This window comes from Urocitellus parryii, chromosome 13 (assembly GCF_045843805.1).
Source record: "Urocitellus parryii isolate mUroPar1 chromosome 13, mUroPar1.hap1, whole genome shotgun sequence".
NCBI lineage: Eukaryota > Metazoa > Chordata > Mammalia > Rodentia > Sciuridae > Urocitellus > Urocitellus parryii.
This window is the reverse complement of record NC_135543.1, coordinates 64,626,657-64,644,085: the sequence shown is the minus strand read 5'-3', so window position 1 is coordinate 64,644,085 and position 17,429 is coordinate 64,626,657. Positions and strand designations below refer to the sequence as shown.

General features: G+C 44.4%; 1 protein-coding gene across 4 annotated transcripts in view; it reads left to right on the top strand.

The window, feature by feature from the left end:
* Slc35d2 (solute carrier family 35 member D2) overlaps window positions 1-15,600 on the top strand; it is a 51,425-nt gene extending 35,825 nt beyond the window's left edge. For 3 of the 4 annotated variants that reach the window (XM_077792238.1, XM_077792237.1, XM_077792240.1), the window contains 4 exons: window positions 108-175; window positions 11,302-11,380; window positions 14,020-14,102; window positions 14,989-15,600. In XM_077792238.1, coding sequence (XP_077648364.1) covers window positions 108-175; window positions 11,302-11,380; window positions 14,020-14,102; window positions 14,989-15,091 — 333 coding nt within the window. In that variant the 3' untranslated portion in view covers window positions 15,092-15,600. Of the gene's footprint in view, window positions 1-107; window positions 176-11,301; window positions 11,381-14,019; window positions 14,103-14,771 lie in introns of all 4 variants that reach the window. The other variant, XM_077792239.1, reaches the window with a different exon arrangement.
* Window positions 15,601-17,429: the final 1,829 nt, after the last annotated feature.

Sequence of the window (17,429 nt, the reverse complement as noted above, 5' to 3'; positions counted from 1 at the left end):
ACTTTTAAAATTGGATTTTGATTTTGGAAAGATGGTTTTTGTACCCAGACTCACAGATTTGAACTGCAATGTCATTAATCTAATCACTCGTTTCTTTTTAATAATAGGCTACTGAGTTCAACCAGTGGAAGAATGTCCTGTTTGTCCTGCAGTTTCTTCTTTCCTGTTTTTTGGGGTAAGAAACCATAGATAAGAAGAAGTATTGGTCAGTGGTCTCTTGACAAGTCCAATATCGTCTCTCCTGATCTGTCCAAGTCCCTTTGTCCAGGTTTATCTATGTTTCTCCACAAAGTCCATTCTGCTCCCCATTTCCACAGGCTTTGCATTTGCAGATTCAATGAAAAGTGCATAGAAAATACTCGAAAAGAATTAAGTCTATACTGAGCCTGACCAACTTTTAATTTTTGTCATTATTTTCTAGGCAATTCAGTTTAATACGTATTCACATTGAGTTTGCATTGTCTTAGGCATTATTAGTGGCCTAGAGATATTTTAAAGTACAGAAGGATGGGCACAGGTTTTATAACAGCGTTGCACCATTTTCCGTAAGGGACTTAGCATCTGTGGATATGGGTGTCCACGGGAGTCCTGGAACCAATGCCCTGTGGATATAAGGGATCCTACAGAAAAGGGGTTGACCTTGATCCAGGACACTGAGAGCTCAGCCAAGAGGTTAGAAGCAAGCACAAAACTGTTTTGACTTTGAAAGTGATGCTAATATCACATTCTACTCCAGAACATGACATTGCCTATTGATTTTTGAAAGTTCATCTGAAAAGAAAAGTCAGCTGACATCTAGAGTTCAGTGCCAGGTTTTTGTCTTTGTCACCATGACCTCAGTTGCCCAAGATTCATTCCTCACATAAATATATAGCAATGACAACCTTTTCCCCTAGTGCTGTACTTGCAGTATTCAGGGAAGTTTCTGAGGAGAGATGTCCAGGCTGCACAGTCGTTCAATAATTAAGGTTTTGTTATTGAAATATCTTTATCTGTTGAGAGCTCTTGTGCCCTTTTTGATCTTCTAAAAACTTGGAAAATTCCTTTGCATGAGTAGTAAAATAAATTATTAGTAAATAATTCAAATAGGGCAAAATAATAAACAGGAAACATCAGCTGTACCCCTTCTTTCCCTCTCTAGCACTGCAGTTTTCCTCTTGAGAGAAGTAAGCCAGGCTCCACTAGTACGCAGGAATCCAAGTCTTAACCCATATTGAAAGGGTCTTTCAATTACTGTCTCAGGGATTACTCATCAAAAGATTTTTTCCTATGGGAAAAAGATGAATATACTCCTTTTCGTTATGTGTAAATGGACTAAGACAATTCATGATTTCTTTGGTCAGCATTTTAATTCTCAAACTTGACTGTAATTACCTCTAGTATAGTTGTATGAGAAGCGTTCATGTGTATCTTCCAATCATTAATTCTCTCTTTAACTGTGTCTAATTTAATGTTTATCCTGTTATTTAAATTTTAAAGTATCTTATATTCTATTTATACAAGTGCCACAGATTTTTTTCTAACTTATCTATTCATTCCTAACATTCTTTCACTAGTCTTTGTGATTATACCTTTTATTTCTTGAGTGTTACACACATAGTTATTTTATATTCTGTGTTTGATGATTCCAATATCTGGAGTTCTGGGTTGGGTCTTCTCCTCCCCGTTTTTTAATTAGTGCATTATAGTTGTACATACTGATGGGATTTGTTCTTATCTGTTCATGTACACACAACACAATATTACAATATAACAATATAATTTGGCCAATATCACCTCCCAGCATTTCCCCTCCCTCACCGCCTCCTGCCCCTTACTCTCTTTCCTCTTTGATTTTCATGAGGCCTACTCCCCATCTATCTTTTTTTTCCTCTCTAGCTTCTGCATATGAGAGAAAACATGACCCTTAACCTTCTGAGTTTGACTTATAATGGTCTCTAGTCCTACCCATGTTCCTGCAAATGACATACTTTTGTCTTTCTTTATGGCTGAATAAAACTCCATTGTGCATACCACGCATCCACTGATGGGCACCTAAGTTGGATCCATGGTTTGGCTATTGTGAATTGTGCTGCTTTGAACATGGTCATGCATGTCTCACTATAGTATGCTGACTTTAATTCTTCAGGATAAATACTGAGGAGTGGTCTAGCTGGCTCATATGGTAGATCCATGCCTAGACTTTTGAGTAACCTCCATACCAATTTCCATAGTGGTTGTACTAATTTATAGTATCACCAACTTCTTTATATACTCTCCAATATTTCTTATTATTTATAGTTTTGATGACTGCTATTTTGACTGGTATGAGATGAAATCTCAGTGCAGTTTTTAGATTTGTATCTCCCTAATTGCTAATGATGTTGAACACTTTTTCATATATTTGTTGGCCATTTATATTTCCTATTTTGATAGGTGACTATTAAATTTGCCCATTTATTTGATTTTTTGGTGTAAATTTTCTTTATATATTCTAGATATTAATCTTCTGTCAGAAGAGTAGCTAGCAAAGAATTTCTCCCATTCTGTAGATTCTCTCTTCACATTTTAAATTGTTTTCTTTGCTGTACAGAAGCTTTTTAATTTGATGCCATCCCATTTATTAACTTGGCATTATTTCCTGAGTTTTAGGGGTCCTATTGAGAAATTTGTTGCCTGTGCCTATATGTTGGAATGTTGATCCTATATTTTATTCTAGGAGTTGCAGAGTTTCTGATCTAATTTCTAGGTCTTTGATTCATTTTGAGCTGACTTTTCTGTAGGGTGAGAAATAATGGTCTAGTTTCATTCATCTCCATGGGGATAACCAGTTTTCCCAGTGCCATTTGTTGGAAAAGCTGTCTGTTCTCCAGTGTATGTTTTTGCCATCTTTGTCAAGGATCAGATGAATGAAGGTGTCTGGATTTATCTCTTAGCTTCTATTCTGCACCATTATTCTCTGTCTGTTTTTAGGCCAGTACCATGTAGTTTTTGTTACCGTAGCTCTGTAGTATAATTTCAAGTCAGGGATTGTGATGCCTCCAGCATTGCTTTTTTGGTTTAGAATGGCTTTGGCCATTTTGAGTCTTTTATTCTTCCAAATGAGATTTAGGACTATTTTTTTCCTAGTTCTGTGAAGACTGTCTTAGGTATTTTGATGGGGAATTGTATTGAATTTGCATATTGCCTGTGGTGATACGGCCATGTTAATAATATTAATTCTGCCTATCCACAAACATGGGAGGGCTTTCCATCTTCTTGTGTCTTCTTCAATTTATTTTTTCTGTGTTTTATAGTTTTCATTGTAGAGGTCTTTCACCTCCTTGGTTAGATTTACTCCTAGGTTTTTTGTTTGTTTGTTTGTTTGGTTGTTGTTGTTTTTTTTTTGAGACTATTATAAATGGAATTGTTTTCCTGGTTTCTTTCTTTCTCAGCAGATTCATTGCTGGTGTTTAGGAAAGCTATTGATTTTTGTATGTTGATTTTGTAACCTGCTACTTTGCCAAAATTGTTTGTTATTTCTAGCAGTCTTTTGGTGTAGTTCTTTGGGTCTTCTAGGTATATTTTCCTTTTTTCATATCTTTTATTCCCTTGTCTTGCCTGACTGCTGGGGCTAGAATTTCTAGCACTATGTTAAATAGGAGTGGTAACGGGGACATCCTTGTCTTGACCTGATTTTAGAGGAAATGCTATCAGTGTTCTCCCATTTACTAGGAGGTCTGCTGTGGGTTTTCTGTATGTCGTCTTTATGATGTTATGTAGGGTCCTTTTATCCCTAGTTTCTTCAGTGTTTTTATTATGAATGGGTTTCAAATTTTGTCAAAGGCCTTTTTTGCAACTATTGAGATTACTAAGTGATCCTTGTCCTGAATTCTGTTAATGTGAAGAGTTATATTTATTGATCTGTGTATGTTAAACCACCCTTGCATCTATGGAATAAAACTAACTGAGCCGTGGCATATACTTTTAATATGTTGTTGAACTCAATTTGCTAACATATTATTAAGAATTTTTGCATCCAAGTACCTCAGGGATATTGGTCTCTAGTTTTTCTTTCCTTGATGTGACTTTGTCTGGTTTTGTGTGAGTGTGATACTGGCTTCACAGAATAAATTTCCAATACCTTCAGTTCTTAGGAAACTCAGTATGAGTTTTCGTCTTAGGTAACTGTCATTGTTGTTTGCTTTCCTGTGTTTGGTGACCTGCAATTGTGAGCATATTGCTTTATCTTAATCAGTCCTGTGTCCTGAAATTGGGAACTTTAGAAACTTTCCTACAGGGACAAGCTGATTTGGCTTCTTCTGGTAGCCAGGGGTTGCCTTGGACTTGCCTGAGTCCACCATGTTTGAGGGCCTGGCTCTGTGGCCCTCCCCACCTGGCTTTGGACCTGGTGTCAGGTCCCAGATGGAGCTGTTCCACCATGGTCCCCACCGTAAGGTTGCCATCTTGTTCCTACCGTCTGCTTTACAATGAGGTGACTCTTTCAAGACCGACAATATCTTAATGAATGTGTCCTTTCCAGACATTGCCTTTCTGTAGTGGGAAGGTCCTTAGGTACTTAGCCATTGCTGGAGGCATCAGTTGAATTAAATATCTGTAGATGTCTCTTGTTGATGGAGAACATTTAACCTAGAGAGGAAAACAAAAAAGCCACATTTGTGAGCCACCCTTTGTCAAGCCATCTCCCTCTCTGTGTTTTTCCTCTTTGAAAATAAAACAAAACAAACAGACAAACCAAAACACCCGAGTCATACACATCAACTCAGCCCAGCTTCTTTCCCTGCGAGGATTCAGTCTTTCTCATTTCATCATAAACGTGATAAGAATCCGCTTTTGTTGTCTGCCTGGCCCTTTACCACCCAATCACAGCATGTTAATCAGCTTTTCGTGGCTGGGACCAAAATACCCAACAAGGACAACTTAGAGGAGGAGAAATGTACTTGGGTCTCAGAGGTTCAGTCCATGGGGGCGCATTGCTCAGGACCCAGGGTGAAGCAGAACATCATGGCGGAAGGTGGTGGAGGAGGACCTCTGCTCGTTTCATGGCAGCGAGGAAGCCGGGTGGGGGGAAGCTGACCCCTCCAGGCCATGCCCCTGTGACCCACCTCCTCCAGCCACACCTCAGCTGCCTACAGTGACCACTCAGTCCAGTCAGACTGGAGGCTGATGAGGTCCCAGTTCTCACGATCCAATCATCTCACCTCTGAAAATCCTGCGTTAACTCGGGAGCTTTCGGGGACACTCAGATCCAAACCCTGACACAGGGCATGAAGCAATCAAGAGGTGAACCTCAGAAGTCAGCCCCCTCAGTGGTAATGTGGTGGCAGCCCCTGCTTTGAGCTGTCAATCAAGGGCTTGTCCCTCAGGGGCTAGACTCTGTGCCCGAGACCATGCGTTTCCTCCCGTTTACTAAAGGGCTTCTTAGAAAACAAGTAGACTCTGGTCGATTTATGATCAGTCGTCAATATCCATGAATGTCACCAAGGTAAAGGTATTGTGAACAAGTCAGGGAACATGATAAAATCATCAGCAATTTAGCTTCCTCCCAACTCTAAGGATAAAAACTAAGGAGAAGCCAGTTTTTGAAGTGGGTCTTAAGGGGACACTCAGGTCCTGGTGCCATCCCACACTTAAGGACCTGAATTGTGGACTCAGATGACCTGGGTTTGAACTCTAGCTTTACCACTTATTATGAGCTGTGGGTTCTTGGGCAAGTTATATATAAACTCTCCAAGCCTCAGTTGTCTTATCTTTAAATGAGAACAATGAGCTAAAGTAACTGATTTATAGGAATGAAGCTATATGAATTGAGTGATTTAATAGTATAGAGAACATGCTAAACACATAGAATATGTGCAATAAGAAATGCTGTTGTTTTGTTTTTTGTACTGGGATTGAGCCCAGGGAGCTTAACTACTGAGACACATCCCCAGCCCTTTATATATTTTATTTAGAGAGAGGGTCTCGCTGAGTTGCTTAGGGCCTCACTGAGTTGCTAAAGCTGGCTTTGAGCTTGCGATTCTCCTGCCTCAGCCTCCTGAGCTAGATCATCTGTTCTTGGAGGCAGCCTGTTGAGCCTGGTATCCTCTGCAGCCAGGCAGATTTGGCTCTCCCTATATACAGCCCGTGGTTTCAAACGTTTTTCTTCTTTTATGTACACTTTACCTCTCATGGTTACCTTTTAACTCTGGAAGTGCTGTGGAAGGACGCTTTGATTCTGGCCTGGTGGATTTTTCAGAATCCTACTTCCTTGCAGATTCTCAAAGGACACCCCCGTGGGCTGAAGTATCTGCATTTCCAAAGCCCTGGAAGCCATTGCAAGCTTTGACCACATCCTTGTGTTTGGGGACTGGCCCTGGACATGGGCAGTCCTTTCTTTCCTGATGGATGCTCATCGGGCATCTCAGGGTTAGTCACAGGCACATCCAGTGCGGGACTCCCTGAGATCCGGGCTCAGCGTCTGGTTCATCTCACTGCTTCGAAGTGTGCATGTCAAACTTGCCTTCCTCAATAACCAACCCTCTGTTCTCAGTTGAGAATATAATTAAGAAATTATTACACTCTTTAAAAAAGTATGCTAAGAATTGCTGAAATGGTAGAAGGATGGATGTTTGATTTCCTTTCGATTTGTGGTAGGGGACTCAGTATTAGGAAACAGCACTCTATGTGATCAGGCAGAGGACTCAGTATTAGGAAACAGCACTCTGTGCCACCAGGGGTTTGTAAGTATAGCATATGGAGTTACCTGGAGTGAAGCTACTTCAGGAAGGTGAACTGGATTATAGGAGGCAAGATGGTTTAGTGCTAAGGTAAAATACAGAATGGGATTTAGGTCGACAGACTAGATGTTTGAGAAGCTAGCTCCGCAGGTCTTTTTGATCTTGCTGAGAAATTACAGCTTCCAGTTCGTTTCTTCCAGTGGCTGGCACTGTCCCCTGGGCCCCAAGAGGATTATCCTAATTGGTTTCTGCCCCAGAGGCAGGCCCTTTGATTCTATTGAAGCAGTAATGGATTCCTTAATTGAAACCCCAAAGTATCAGATTTTGCCTATTCACAGCCCCCCAAATGCCCTATTGCTGTATTTTCAACTCATTCTTCTGAAGGGGTAGGAACAGGAGAAAGTTGGATCCTGCTGGTTTCCCGGTCAGGGGGCTAACGGAACCTGTCCTGGGTGTGAATGTTTCCATCTCATGTCTGGGAAGATGTTAGTGGAAGATCTGAGCTTCAGAAAGATGCTTCATGTGCATGACCTTGTGCATCTGGCATGTGACAAGGTCCTGAGTTGGATACAGCTCTTCCCAGAGACGAGGAAGCCGGGATTACTTGAAATTCTTTGAAATCTAGAATTAAAACAGAAAATGTGCCTTGGTCCTGGGTGGAAAAAAACAGACTCACACTGAGCTCCTCCTACTGTCCCCTCACCACACAGGTCACGCCTGTGACCTCTTAGGGTGTAAGAGGAAGCCATCGATTCTGCAGTGGACGCCAGCCGGTGTCCCCTGATTGACTTCAGTTCTGACAAGTTGAAGACTCCGTCCCCAAGATCTCTCCCACTTCCAAACCAGCAGCAAGCCCAGGCCTTCCAACTGGCTAAAATTGGGGTTCTCACCACCCCCTCCTTGAGTTTGAGGAATTTGCTAGAATGTCTCCCAGAATTCAGGGAAACTCTGCGGACTGACCAGCTTATTTTAAAGGATGCAAATAAACAGCTGGACAGACTAGATGGACACACAGGGGAGGCCCTTCCGGAAGGGCCCCCAGTGCAGGAGCTCCCACCCATCGCTGTGCAGCTGGGGGGTGGCCAGGTGGGCGAGTCTGTTCTTGGTCTCCTTCTGTGAGCCTCCATGAGCTCCGCTGGGCAGAAGCCCTGTGACTCCTGTCCTTTTGGATTCTTACCATGACTTCAGTTGTGGACATCCGTAACCCTGTAGAAATGGGCCTGGGCAGAGGGCAGAATCTAGTGCTGATAGGGCAGCTAGGAAACCCAGCAAGGTACAGGCTCCTCTTGGCCTCTGTGCAGCCCGCCTTCCTCCTAGACATGGGGCAGGGCCTTGGTGGCCATCTCCAGGACAGGAAAGTGCGGGGAAGATTAGAGTACATGGCCTGTCCTGGGAAGACAGAGGCTAGTGCCCGTGGCCAACGCTGAGGAGGGAGCTCTGCACCCGAAACCTTGGATGAAAACATAGGTGTTTTCATCCAAGGTTGGTAGGAGGCATGTAGAAGTGATCTTTTATTATCTGAACACTTGCGTGGAATTTCTGTGTGTGCTGGTGCATGAAAGGTAACCAGTAACAGTAAGCGAGGTCATGTGAGTTGTCCGTGACTGGCGTGGTCGGGCCAGATTAACCTCGGGTAAATCAGTTATTTTTCAGGTCACTTTTAGAAGCAGGAAGAAGCCTTTGGGTTTCCACCTGGGCACCCTACTCCTGGGGGCCCCATAAGCCACAACACCTAGCTGGCAGTTATTACCAGAAAAACTGTGCATAATAATGTGCCATCATTCTTCAAATGTACACAGATAATATTATGTTTTAAAGTGGAAAAAAATTAGAATTCAGCAGTGTTTTAAAATATCTTTGCATTTTGTTAATCTAAAAATCAAAACTGCTGACATGGAGGTTGATGTTTTTGATGTTACAAGTGGTGTGGTTTCTTTTGTGTGGAGTTAACAGAGGCTCTTTTAGTTCGAAGCTTTGGTCTTATCCAACGTGCAGTGCAAGTACTTACTTGCATATAGAAATAGACGGTTTCTTTAAAAATAATTGCTATGTTCTACTTTGATCCTAGTGGTGTAGCGCCTCCCTCTCTGGGGACATCTAGTGGCCATGGTGTGAAATGCAGCCTGTCTGGCTGGAAGCCTTCCGTCACTAAGACGGCTGTCAGAGAGGGATCCCCTTCCTCTAGCCACCCCCACTCCTGGTAGATGGGTACTGGGATCTTAGATCCCACCCACAGGTCCTGATTGCACACCGAGTTGCTTTCATTAAGGTGCAGTTGGTCTCCTGTGTCGCATGATTGGAACTTCAGAATGGGGATTTTAAAGCCAAGGTTAAAAACAAGGGCATTCATGATTTTCCTTGGTTGAAGGCCGTGCTCAAGTTTCAGAAGGCTGCAGGAAGCAGCCGGCCTGTCCTCTCTGACTGGACATGTCTTATTTTTCTGGACTCTGAGTCCCTCCAGGGCTGATGCTGTGGATTAGCTTCTTCAAGACCAAGGTGCATCTGCACTCGGTGACGCCACATTGACTTTTTAAATCTTTTCATTTTAGGCTTGCGTAGGATTATTGCAGTTCTCTAAACTAATGTTGAATTCATTGAATTGTAACAATTCTAAAACATAGGTTTCTCTGAATCTTCCAAGTTTATCGTCTAAATACACTGCTCGTAAAGTTAGAAATTTTTCTAGAACGGTAAAGACATCAGCTTCCATTATTTGATTCACGGTTTATTAACTCAAGTTTAACTGATTTACATCTACTAAACATTTTACTGTGAATTCGTTCCATTCTCAACTTAGTGAACCCCCCACCATTTAAAAAGTTTTAAACTGCATTTACAATTGTGATCTGCTGGGTTTTTCCTGACTACCCCAACCCCTGGGGCTGGCTGTCAGAGCTAATAGGTTTCTTTATGCACTTAGGCAGTTCTTTGAAATCTAATAAAGCAAACTTGGAAATGTGGCCAGTTTTTCATTATTGTCCTGCTGGGGACAGAACCCAGGGACTGGGGTGTGCCTGGCAAGTAGTGCTCTTCCCAATGAGCTACATCCCCAGTCTGTCCGTCAGTTTTTAAAGCGAACATTCGAATGCTGTGTACAGGTTTACTCAGACTCTTATTCCTTTCAAATGAAAACTGCAAGTCGCATATCAGTTACACGTTTCAAATGAAAACCACAGAGGTCTCGAACTTGCCCACTTGTTCTATTTCCTAATAACCCGCGTACACATTCCTCTGAAGGTCAGACTTCAGGTTTGTGGTTTACTCCTCCTGTAAGTTTTGATGGGCTTTAGCTCTGATATTTTTCCCTCTACCATTCCTAGTAGAAAACACACTCAGGTCCAGCGGGGTTCCAGCCTTGAATGTCTGTGACGCTGATTCTGGTGGTAACAAGCAGCAGGCTGAGCCTGGCACTTAAGACTGGCAGGAAGAACTTACCTGCCCCAGGTGCATCAGCTCTTTCTTGGAATCAAACTCACTTTGCTCTGTTAGTAGGGGACCCAAGCTCCTACCTTTCACCTGGGGTTTATCTTTACAACCCCACACATCTTATGCATTCCATGTACATTTCAAATTTCACTTGGCCAGTTTTCTTTTTTGGGTACCGAGTATTGAACTCAGGGGCACTGGACCACTGAGTCACATCCCAGCCCTATTTTTTTTTTTTTTTTTAAGAGACAGGGTCTCACTGAGTTGCTTAGTGCCTCAAAGTTGCTGAGGCTGGCTGTGAACTCACAGTTCTTCTGTCTCAGCTTCCCGAGCCACTGGGATTACAGGCATGCGCCACCACACCTGGCCACTCAGCCAGTTTCAATATTAATCCCTTCAACATTTAACCATGTGATGTGGGTGAGTGGAATTTTGCACCCCACTTAGGTCCTGGCTAATTTCCTTCAGTACCTGGTAAGAATCAACTCACTTCTTTACCTCTGTCTGGATTCGACCTTTTTTTTTTTTTTTTTTTTCCCTGTGTATATATGTTTTCCTGTCTGGCACTTAGTCACAATTCTGCAGTCATTTTACTGACAAGTAAGTGCCAGTACTTACTGGCAGTGGTAAGTGCTTGAATCAACTTTGGTAAGAGGGTACAGGAATACCATGGCAGGTGGAATCTATTAATTCCAATCTTCTTTGCCTAAAGCCAGCACTCGCTCGGCTGGTTTTCTCTTCTAACACCCACATCCTCAGTGTGGCTGCACACATGAGAATCACCCGCGGAACTTTCCTATCACCTCAAGCCGGTGGAATGGGGGCCTCTGCTGGGCATTGAGGTGTGCGTGCAAAGAGCAGCAGGTGGTTCCGAATCCACCCGAGGGTCCACACCTCTGGGGTAACGTAGCCGCTGAGCGAGAGATTCAGGTGGTTTTTAAACTCTCCTTTCCATGTTGTGGAAAGACTATTGGAAAATGCGTGGAGGACATGAGAACGACACCAGGTTAGGAGTGTGGCTGAGGCTCAGCTGGGCCACTTTCCTGGGATACGGATGTCCTTGGTGGAGGTGTCTTAGGGCGTGGGTTGTACGACCTTGGTACTTGTCCCTCCCTTCTCTGCCTGTGGCCCCCAGCACGCCCAGGCACAAGCTCAGCTGTTGCTTTCTGTGACTCAGGTTCCTCCTGATGTACTCCACGGTTCTGTGCAGCTATTACAACTCAGCCCTGACCACGGCGGTGGTTGGTGCCATCAAGGTGAGTGCAGGGGCCTTGCAGTGAACAGCTGCGGCCGGGTGGGGTGGGGTGGGGGTGGGGAGCGGGGCTAAGTCCAAACCACACATGGAAGCTGAGCTTGGTTTTGCTGCTGTCGAGGGCTAGTGAGAAGGGCTCCTTGTGCCATTTGCATCTGGGTCTGGGTGACCCCGTCTCACTCCCTCTAATCCCCTAATGCATCCAACAGAGGGAGGATTTGCTAATTTAGAAAGGAAAACAAATTATTAATTGTAAGTTGGGGGTGAGTGGGGAGGGGGCGACTGGGGCAGTGAAGGAGAAGGTGGAGGAACAAATACAAACCCCTGTGATCACCTGTGAGCTACAGTGTAGTTTTCTGGAAGAACTGGCTACTCAGAAGGGGACCCTGGGAAGGACGATTTTCAGCCAGGTCTGTGCTCAGTTGTAGTTGTGGATCAGCCTCTGTGTGTGTGTGTGTGTGTGTGTGTGTGTGTGTGCGCGCGCGCGCACACGAGTGCATTTGAACACACACGGGAATGAACAGGGCTGGAGTTTCTGAATTCCCTTCTGCAGGTTCTTGGTTTTCTATTCACTCAACTTCCTGGAGTGAGGGGCAGTAGACCTGTCTGTCGGCTGCCCAAGGTCTCCTACATACAGTGGACAGAGTGCTGCTTGGAATTTATTAGATGCCTCTACTCTGTTCAGTTTTAGGTTCAATATGACTAAAATTCATCGCTCAAAAGATGGGATGTGGCAAGCTGATTACAATTCAACTCTTCAGACAGGGGCAGAGAATAATGCAGTTTTCTGTTATTATATCATATTTCACTTCCTTTCTTTTTTTGTATTTTTTTAGTTGTAGGTGGACACGATACCTTTATTTTATTTTTATGTGGTGCTGAGAATCGAACCCAGTGCCTCACGTGTGCCAGGCAGGTGCTCTATTTCTTTATAAAACCACCTGTGATGCTTTTTAATTCACTTATTGGATATTCATGAAAAATTACTCTCTTCAAAACTCTATGGAGGGGCTGGGGATGTGGCTCAAGCGGTGGCGCGCTCGCCTGGCATGCGTGCGGCCCGGGTTCGATCCTCAGCACCACATGCCAACGGGGATGTTGTGTCCGCCGAGAACTAAAAAATAAATATTAAAAAAAAAAATTCTCTCTCTCTATCTCTCTCTCTCCTCTCTCACTCTCTCTTTTTTTTTTTTTATTTTATTTTTTTTATTGGTCGTTCATAACACTACATGGTTCTTAATACATCATATTACACGGTTTGATTCAAGTGGATTATGAACTCCCGCTTTTACCCCATATACAGATTGCTGTATCACACCAGTTTCCCTTCCATTAATTGACATATTGCCTTTCTAGTGCCTGATGTATTCTGCTGTCTGTCCTATTCTCTACTGTCCCCCCTCCCCTCCCCTCCCCTCCCCTCCCCTCCCCTCCCCTTTTCTCTCTCTACCCCTTCTACTGTACATCCTTTCTTCCATTTGTATTATCTTGTCTTACCCCTCCTTTCCTCTTATATGACATTTTGTATAACCCTGAGGATCGCCTTCCATTTCCATGCACTTTCCCTTCTCACTCCCTTTCCCTCCCACCTCTTATCCCTGTTTAATGTAAATCTTCTTCTCAAGCTCTTCGTCCCTACCCTGTCCTTGTTTACTCCCCTTATATCAAAGGAGTCATTTGGTATTTGTTTTTTAAAGATTGACTAGCTTCACTTAGCATAATCTGCTCTAATGCCATCCATTTCCCTCCAAACTCTATGATTTTGTCATTTTTTAATGCAGAATAATACTCCATAGTATATAAATGCCACATTTTTTTTATCCATTCATCTATTGAAGGGCATCTAGGCTGGTTCCACAGTCTTGCTATCGTGAATTGAGCTGCTATGAACATCGATGTAGCAGTGTCCCTGTAGCATGCTCTTGTTAGGGCTTTAGGGAATAGACCGAGAAGGGGAATAGCTGGGTCGAATGGCGGTTCCATTCCCAGCTTTCCGAGAAATCTCCATACTGCTTTCCAAATTGGCTGCACCAATTTGCAGTCCCACCAGCAATGAACAAGAGTGCCCTTTTCCCCGCATCCTCTCCAGCACTTACTGTTGTTTGACTTCCTAATGGCTGCCAGTCTTACTGGAGTGAGATGGTATCTTAGGGTAGTTTTGATTTGCATTTCTCTGACTGCTAGTGATGGTGAGCATTTTTTCATGTACTTGTTGATTGATTGTATGTCCTCCTCTGAGAAGTGTCTGTTCAGGTCCTTGGCCCATTTATTGATTGGGTTATTTGTTATCTTATTGTCTAATTTTTTGAGTTCTTTGTATATTCTGGTAATTAGGGCTCTATCTGAAGTGTGTGGAGTAAAGATTTGTTCCCAGGATGTAGGCTCCCTGTTTATCTCTCTTATTGTTTCTTTTGCTGAGAAAAAACTTTTTAGTTTGAGTAAGTCCCATTTGTTGATTCTGTTTGTTAACTCTAGCGCTATGGGTGTCCTATTGAGGAATTTGGAGCCCGATCCCACTCACTCTCTCTTTAAAAAAAAAAAAACTCTATGGAAAGTCGACTGCCTTGCTTCAGGTTTTTCCTGTTCTATGTATCCCCCACCCCATCCTTCGCTTGGAATGACAGATTCTCTCTCCTCTTGCAGAACGTGTCTGTCGCCTACATTGGAATGTTGGTTGGTGGAGACTACATTTTCTCCCTATTGAACTTTATAGGGTTAAATATTTGGTGAGTGATATTTCTAAATGAACTTATTTCAATAAAATCACATTTTTAAAGATTGATATGTAATAAGCAAAAGAGCCAAGAGAGGTGTTACATTTTAAGCCAGCAAGTATTACAACATGACAGTTTCTAGACTGGTTTTACTTGAATCATTCAGTTTCTCTCTGGTTTTCCTCCTCCTCCTCCTCCTCCTCCTCCTCCTCCTCCTTCTTCTTCTTCTCTCTCTCTCTCTCTCTCTCTCCCCCTCCCCCTCTCTCTCCCCCTCTCCCCCTCCCTCTCCCCTGCTGATCAGACCCAGAACCTCCTTCACGGGGCAGACAAATGCTCTACCACTGAGCTATACCCCCCATCCCCAGTTCCTCTATTTTTATGATGTAATCCCTTGTGTGGATTCACGGGGACATATGTCGTAAAAATTCACCTGGCCAGGATCTGAATTTGATTCACGTGTCCTCCTAAGTGACCTGTCTTCCTCCTGCCCCGTGGCTTCATGAGCTTGTGCCTTCAAAGTGTCGTACTTCACAAGGTGCTGTGAGAGTTTACTAGCTGCCTTTGAAGGGTATTTTGGGCCAGGCACGGGGGCTGTTGGCTTAGGATAATGGAACGTAGGGAATGTAGTTTATTTATTAAAAAAAAACCAACATATATTTTGTTTCTGATGTTCTCTGTCAGATCAGACCCCCGACCCCCCACTCCCTGCTACCAAAGATTTGTAAATAAGAGGAGAAATTCTCATCAAGGAATCCACAAACTCAAGGAAGCCCCCCCTCGCCCCCCAGATCCGAGTAAAGTCCTCCAAATCAAGCTCACTCTGTCTGTAAGAGTGTCAGCGACCGCTGGTGCAGCACCTTGGTTTCCCAGCTTTCAGTATTCACTGTTTCTCCTCCAGCATGGCGGGTGGCCTGAGGTACTCCTTCCTGACACTCAGCGGCCAGTTGAGACCTAAACAGCCCGTGGATGAAGAAAGCACCCCCCTGGATTTGAAGCCCTAGAGTCTGGGGCAGGATGCAGACTGGGGGCCCGGGGAGGGCATTCCTAGCAGGGCAGCGAGACCAGAAGTTTCCTGCGGGGACGTCCACCCGTGGTCAAAGGGCACCCACAGGAACGTCTGCAAAATGCAAAGACCGCTACCTCAACGCACTGCGCCTGGAGCCCTGGAGCCCTGGAGCTCTGCACAGAACCTGAGCAGCTGGCAGCGGGCCGCGCAGACCGGCCAGTGAGACTTGTGCAGGGACACCAGCGCTCCTCACGGGTCGGCTGCCCTTCCCTGCCCTGGGTCTTGGAGGGCCGGAGGGCGACACTCAGTGGTGACTTTCCTTACCAGCACCTTTGCCTTAATTTCAAGGGTCAGTGAGACCTTTTTTTTTTCCCTCTTAGTTTAAGCAAATCTACTTTAATAAAACTACCCGATGAACTGCCAGGAAAATCGTTAGCTTTGATTGAAGCTGTGCTGGGGTCTTTTCCATCTTATCAAAATAAAATAAAAAGCCATTTCTATGTATGTGTCCTGCTGTGATCTTATTGTAGACAGAAAACGGCCGTTTTCTCACCACGTAGAAGACTCTGTCTTGAAAGGGACAGTGGGGGCCTCCTTTTAGGATGCACATTTGGGAAAATGACAGAGTAACTCAGTGGGGAAACAGGCTCAGGGTCTGACCCGTCAGTATGGAAGTGCTTTTCTGCCTGCTTCTTCACATCCCCCTCCAGGTTTGTTCAAGGGACTTTGAAATTCGGACCAGGTGGGCTTTAAGCAAAGGGGTCTCTCCTCCCAGGCTCCCTACCACCCAGACGGCTGGAGTATGGGAAGGCACCCTGAATGGATAGTGTCACCTTTACCCTCTCCATCAGAACACGGGCTGTTCCCATCGTAGTGATGCAGGTGTGGGGACAGGAGACTTTCTCCCTCCCTCTCTAAAGGTTTATGTTGTTGCCCCAAATGATCTGGAAATAGAGCAACAGGAGAAAGGCAGGCACGCTTACTGATGCTCATGTGTGTGGCAGCCCCACAGGGCATGGACCTCAAGGGCCAGGTGGTTCAAGTTCAGTCCCCCCTCACGGGGAGAGGGAAGTGAGTGTAGCAGTTGGAGGGTAGTAGACTCTCAGGGGAGGTGATCCAGCCAGTCCACTTCTGGGCATTTGGCCATGAAAGCACGATCCTTGAAAGCAAGGTCTCCATGAGGTGTCCCTTCAGCCGGGCTCACAGCAGTATCACTCACAAGAGCCAAAACGTGGAAGCAAACCAAGTGTCCGTCAACAGGCGAATGGCTGTGCAGAACGCAGTCTGCAGGTACGGTCCATTCCATCTTAAAGAGGAAGGGAATTCTGACAGGTGCTCCCCCACGGATGAACCTCGAGGGTATTTCGCTAAGTGAGATAAGCCGTCTAAAGCAGTCAAATTCCCAGAGACACACCTGTAGGACGCAGGTTGCCCGAGCAGAGGGAAGGGAAGTGGGGAGTTGTTTGACAGGTGTAGGGTTTCCCTTGTGCAAAATGAAGAAGTTCTGGAAATCGGTGGCACAGCAACATAAATGTAACTGATACTAGTTAATTTTGGGGAGGGAGGAGAAACTGACACTGAGCTGCTTTCCCTCATGTCTACACCACTTTGTGACTTATTTACCTTTTTAAAAATATTTTTAGTTGTAGTTGGACACAATAACTTTATTTATTCATTTTTAATGTGGTGCTGGGGATGGAACCCAGGGCCCCGTAGGTGGGAGGCGAGTGCTCTCCCACATTGCTGCAGCCCTGGACTGACCCCTCTATACTCTCACCCACGAGGCTCTGATTTCTTCACATCCTTGATAATGAGGTATTTTCTATTTTATGTTTCATCTTGTTGGGTTTTGGTTACGATGATCCTAAGAGGAAAGATGCCTGTTTTTGATTTGCAATTCCCTGATTCACAGTGATGTGGAACATCTTTTTTTCACATGTTTTCTGGCCACTGTGATCTTAAGAGGAATGTCGGTTCAAGTCCTGTGCTCACTTCTTAATCGTGCTGTTTGGTTGCTGTTGAGTTGTAGGAGTTCTTTATTCTTTCTGTTTACTTTTTTTTTTTTATAAAGAGAGAGAGAGAGAGAGAGAGAGAGAGAGAGAGAGAGAGAGAGAGAATTTTCCAACATTTATTTTCTAGTTCTCGGCGGACACAACATCTTTGTTGGTATGTGGTGCTGAGGATCGAACCCGGGCCGCACGCATGCCAGGCGAGCGCACTACCGCTTGAGCCACATCCCCAGCCCCTTTCTGTTTACTTTTAAAAGGTGTTTAGAGCATGACTTTGGGGCTTCCCAACTGTTGACATTACTGCCTTTTGTTTCATCAACAGAG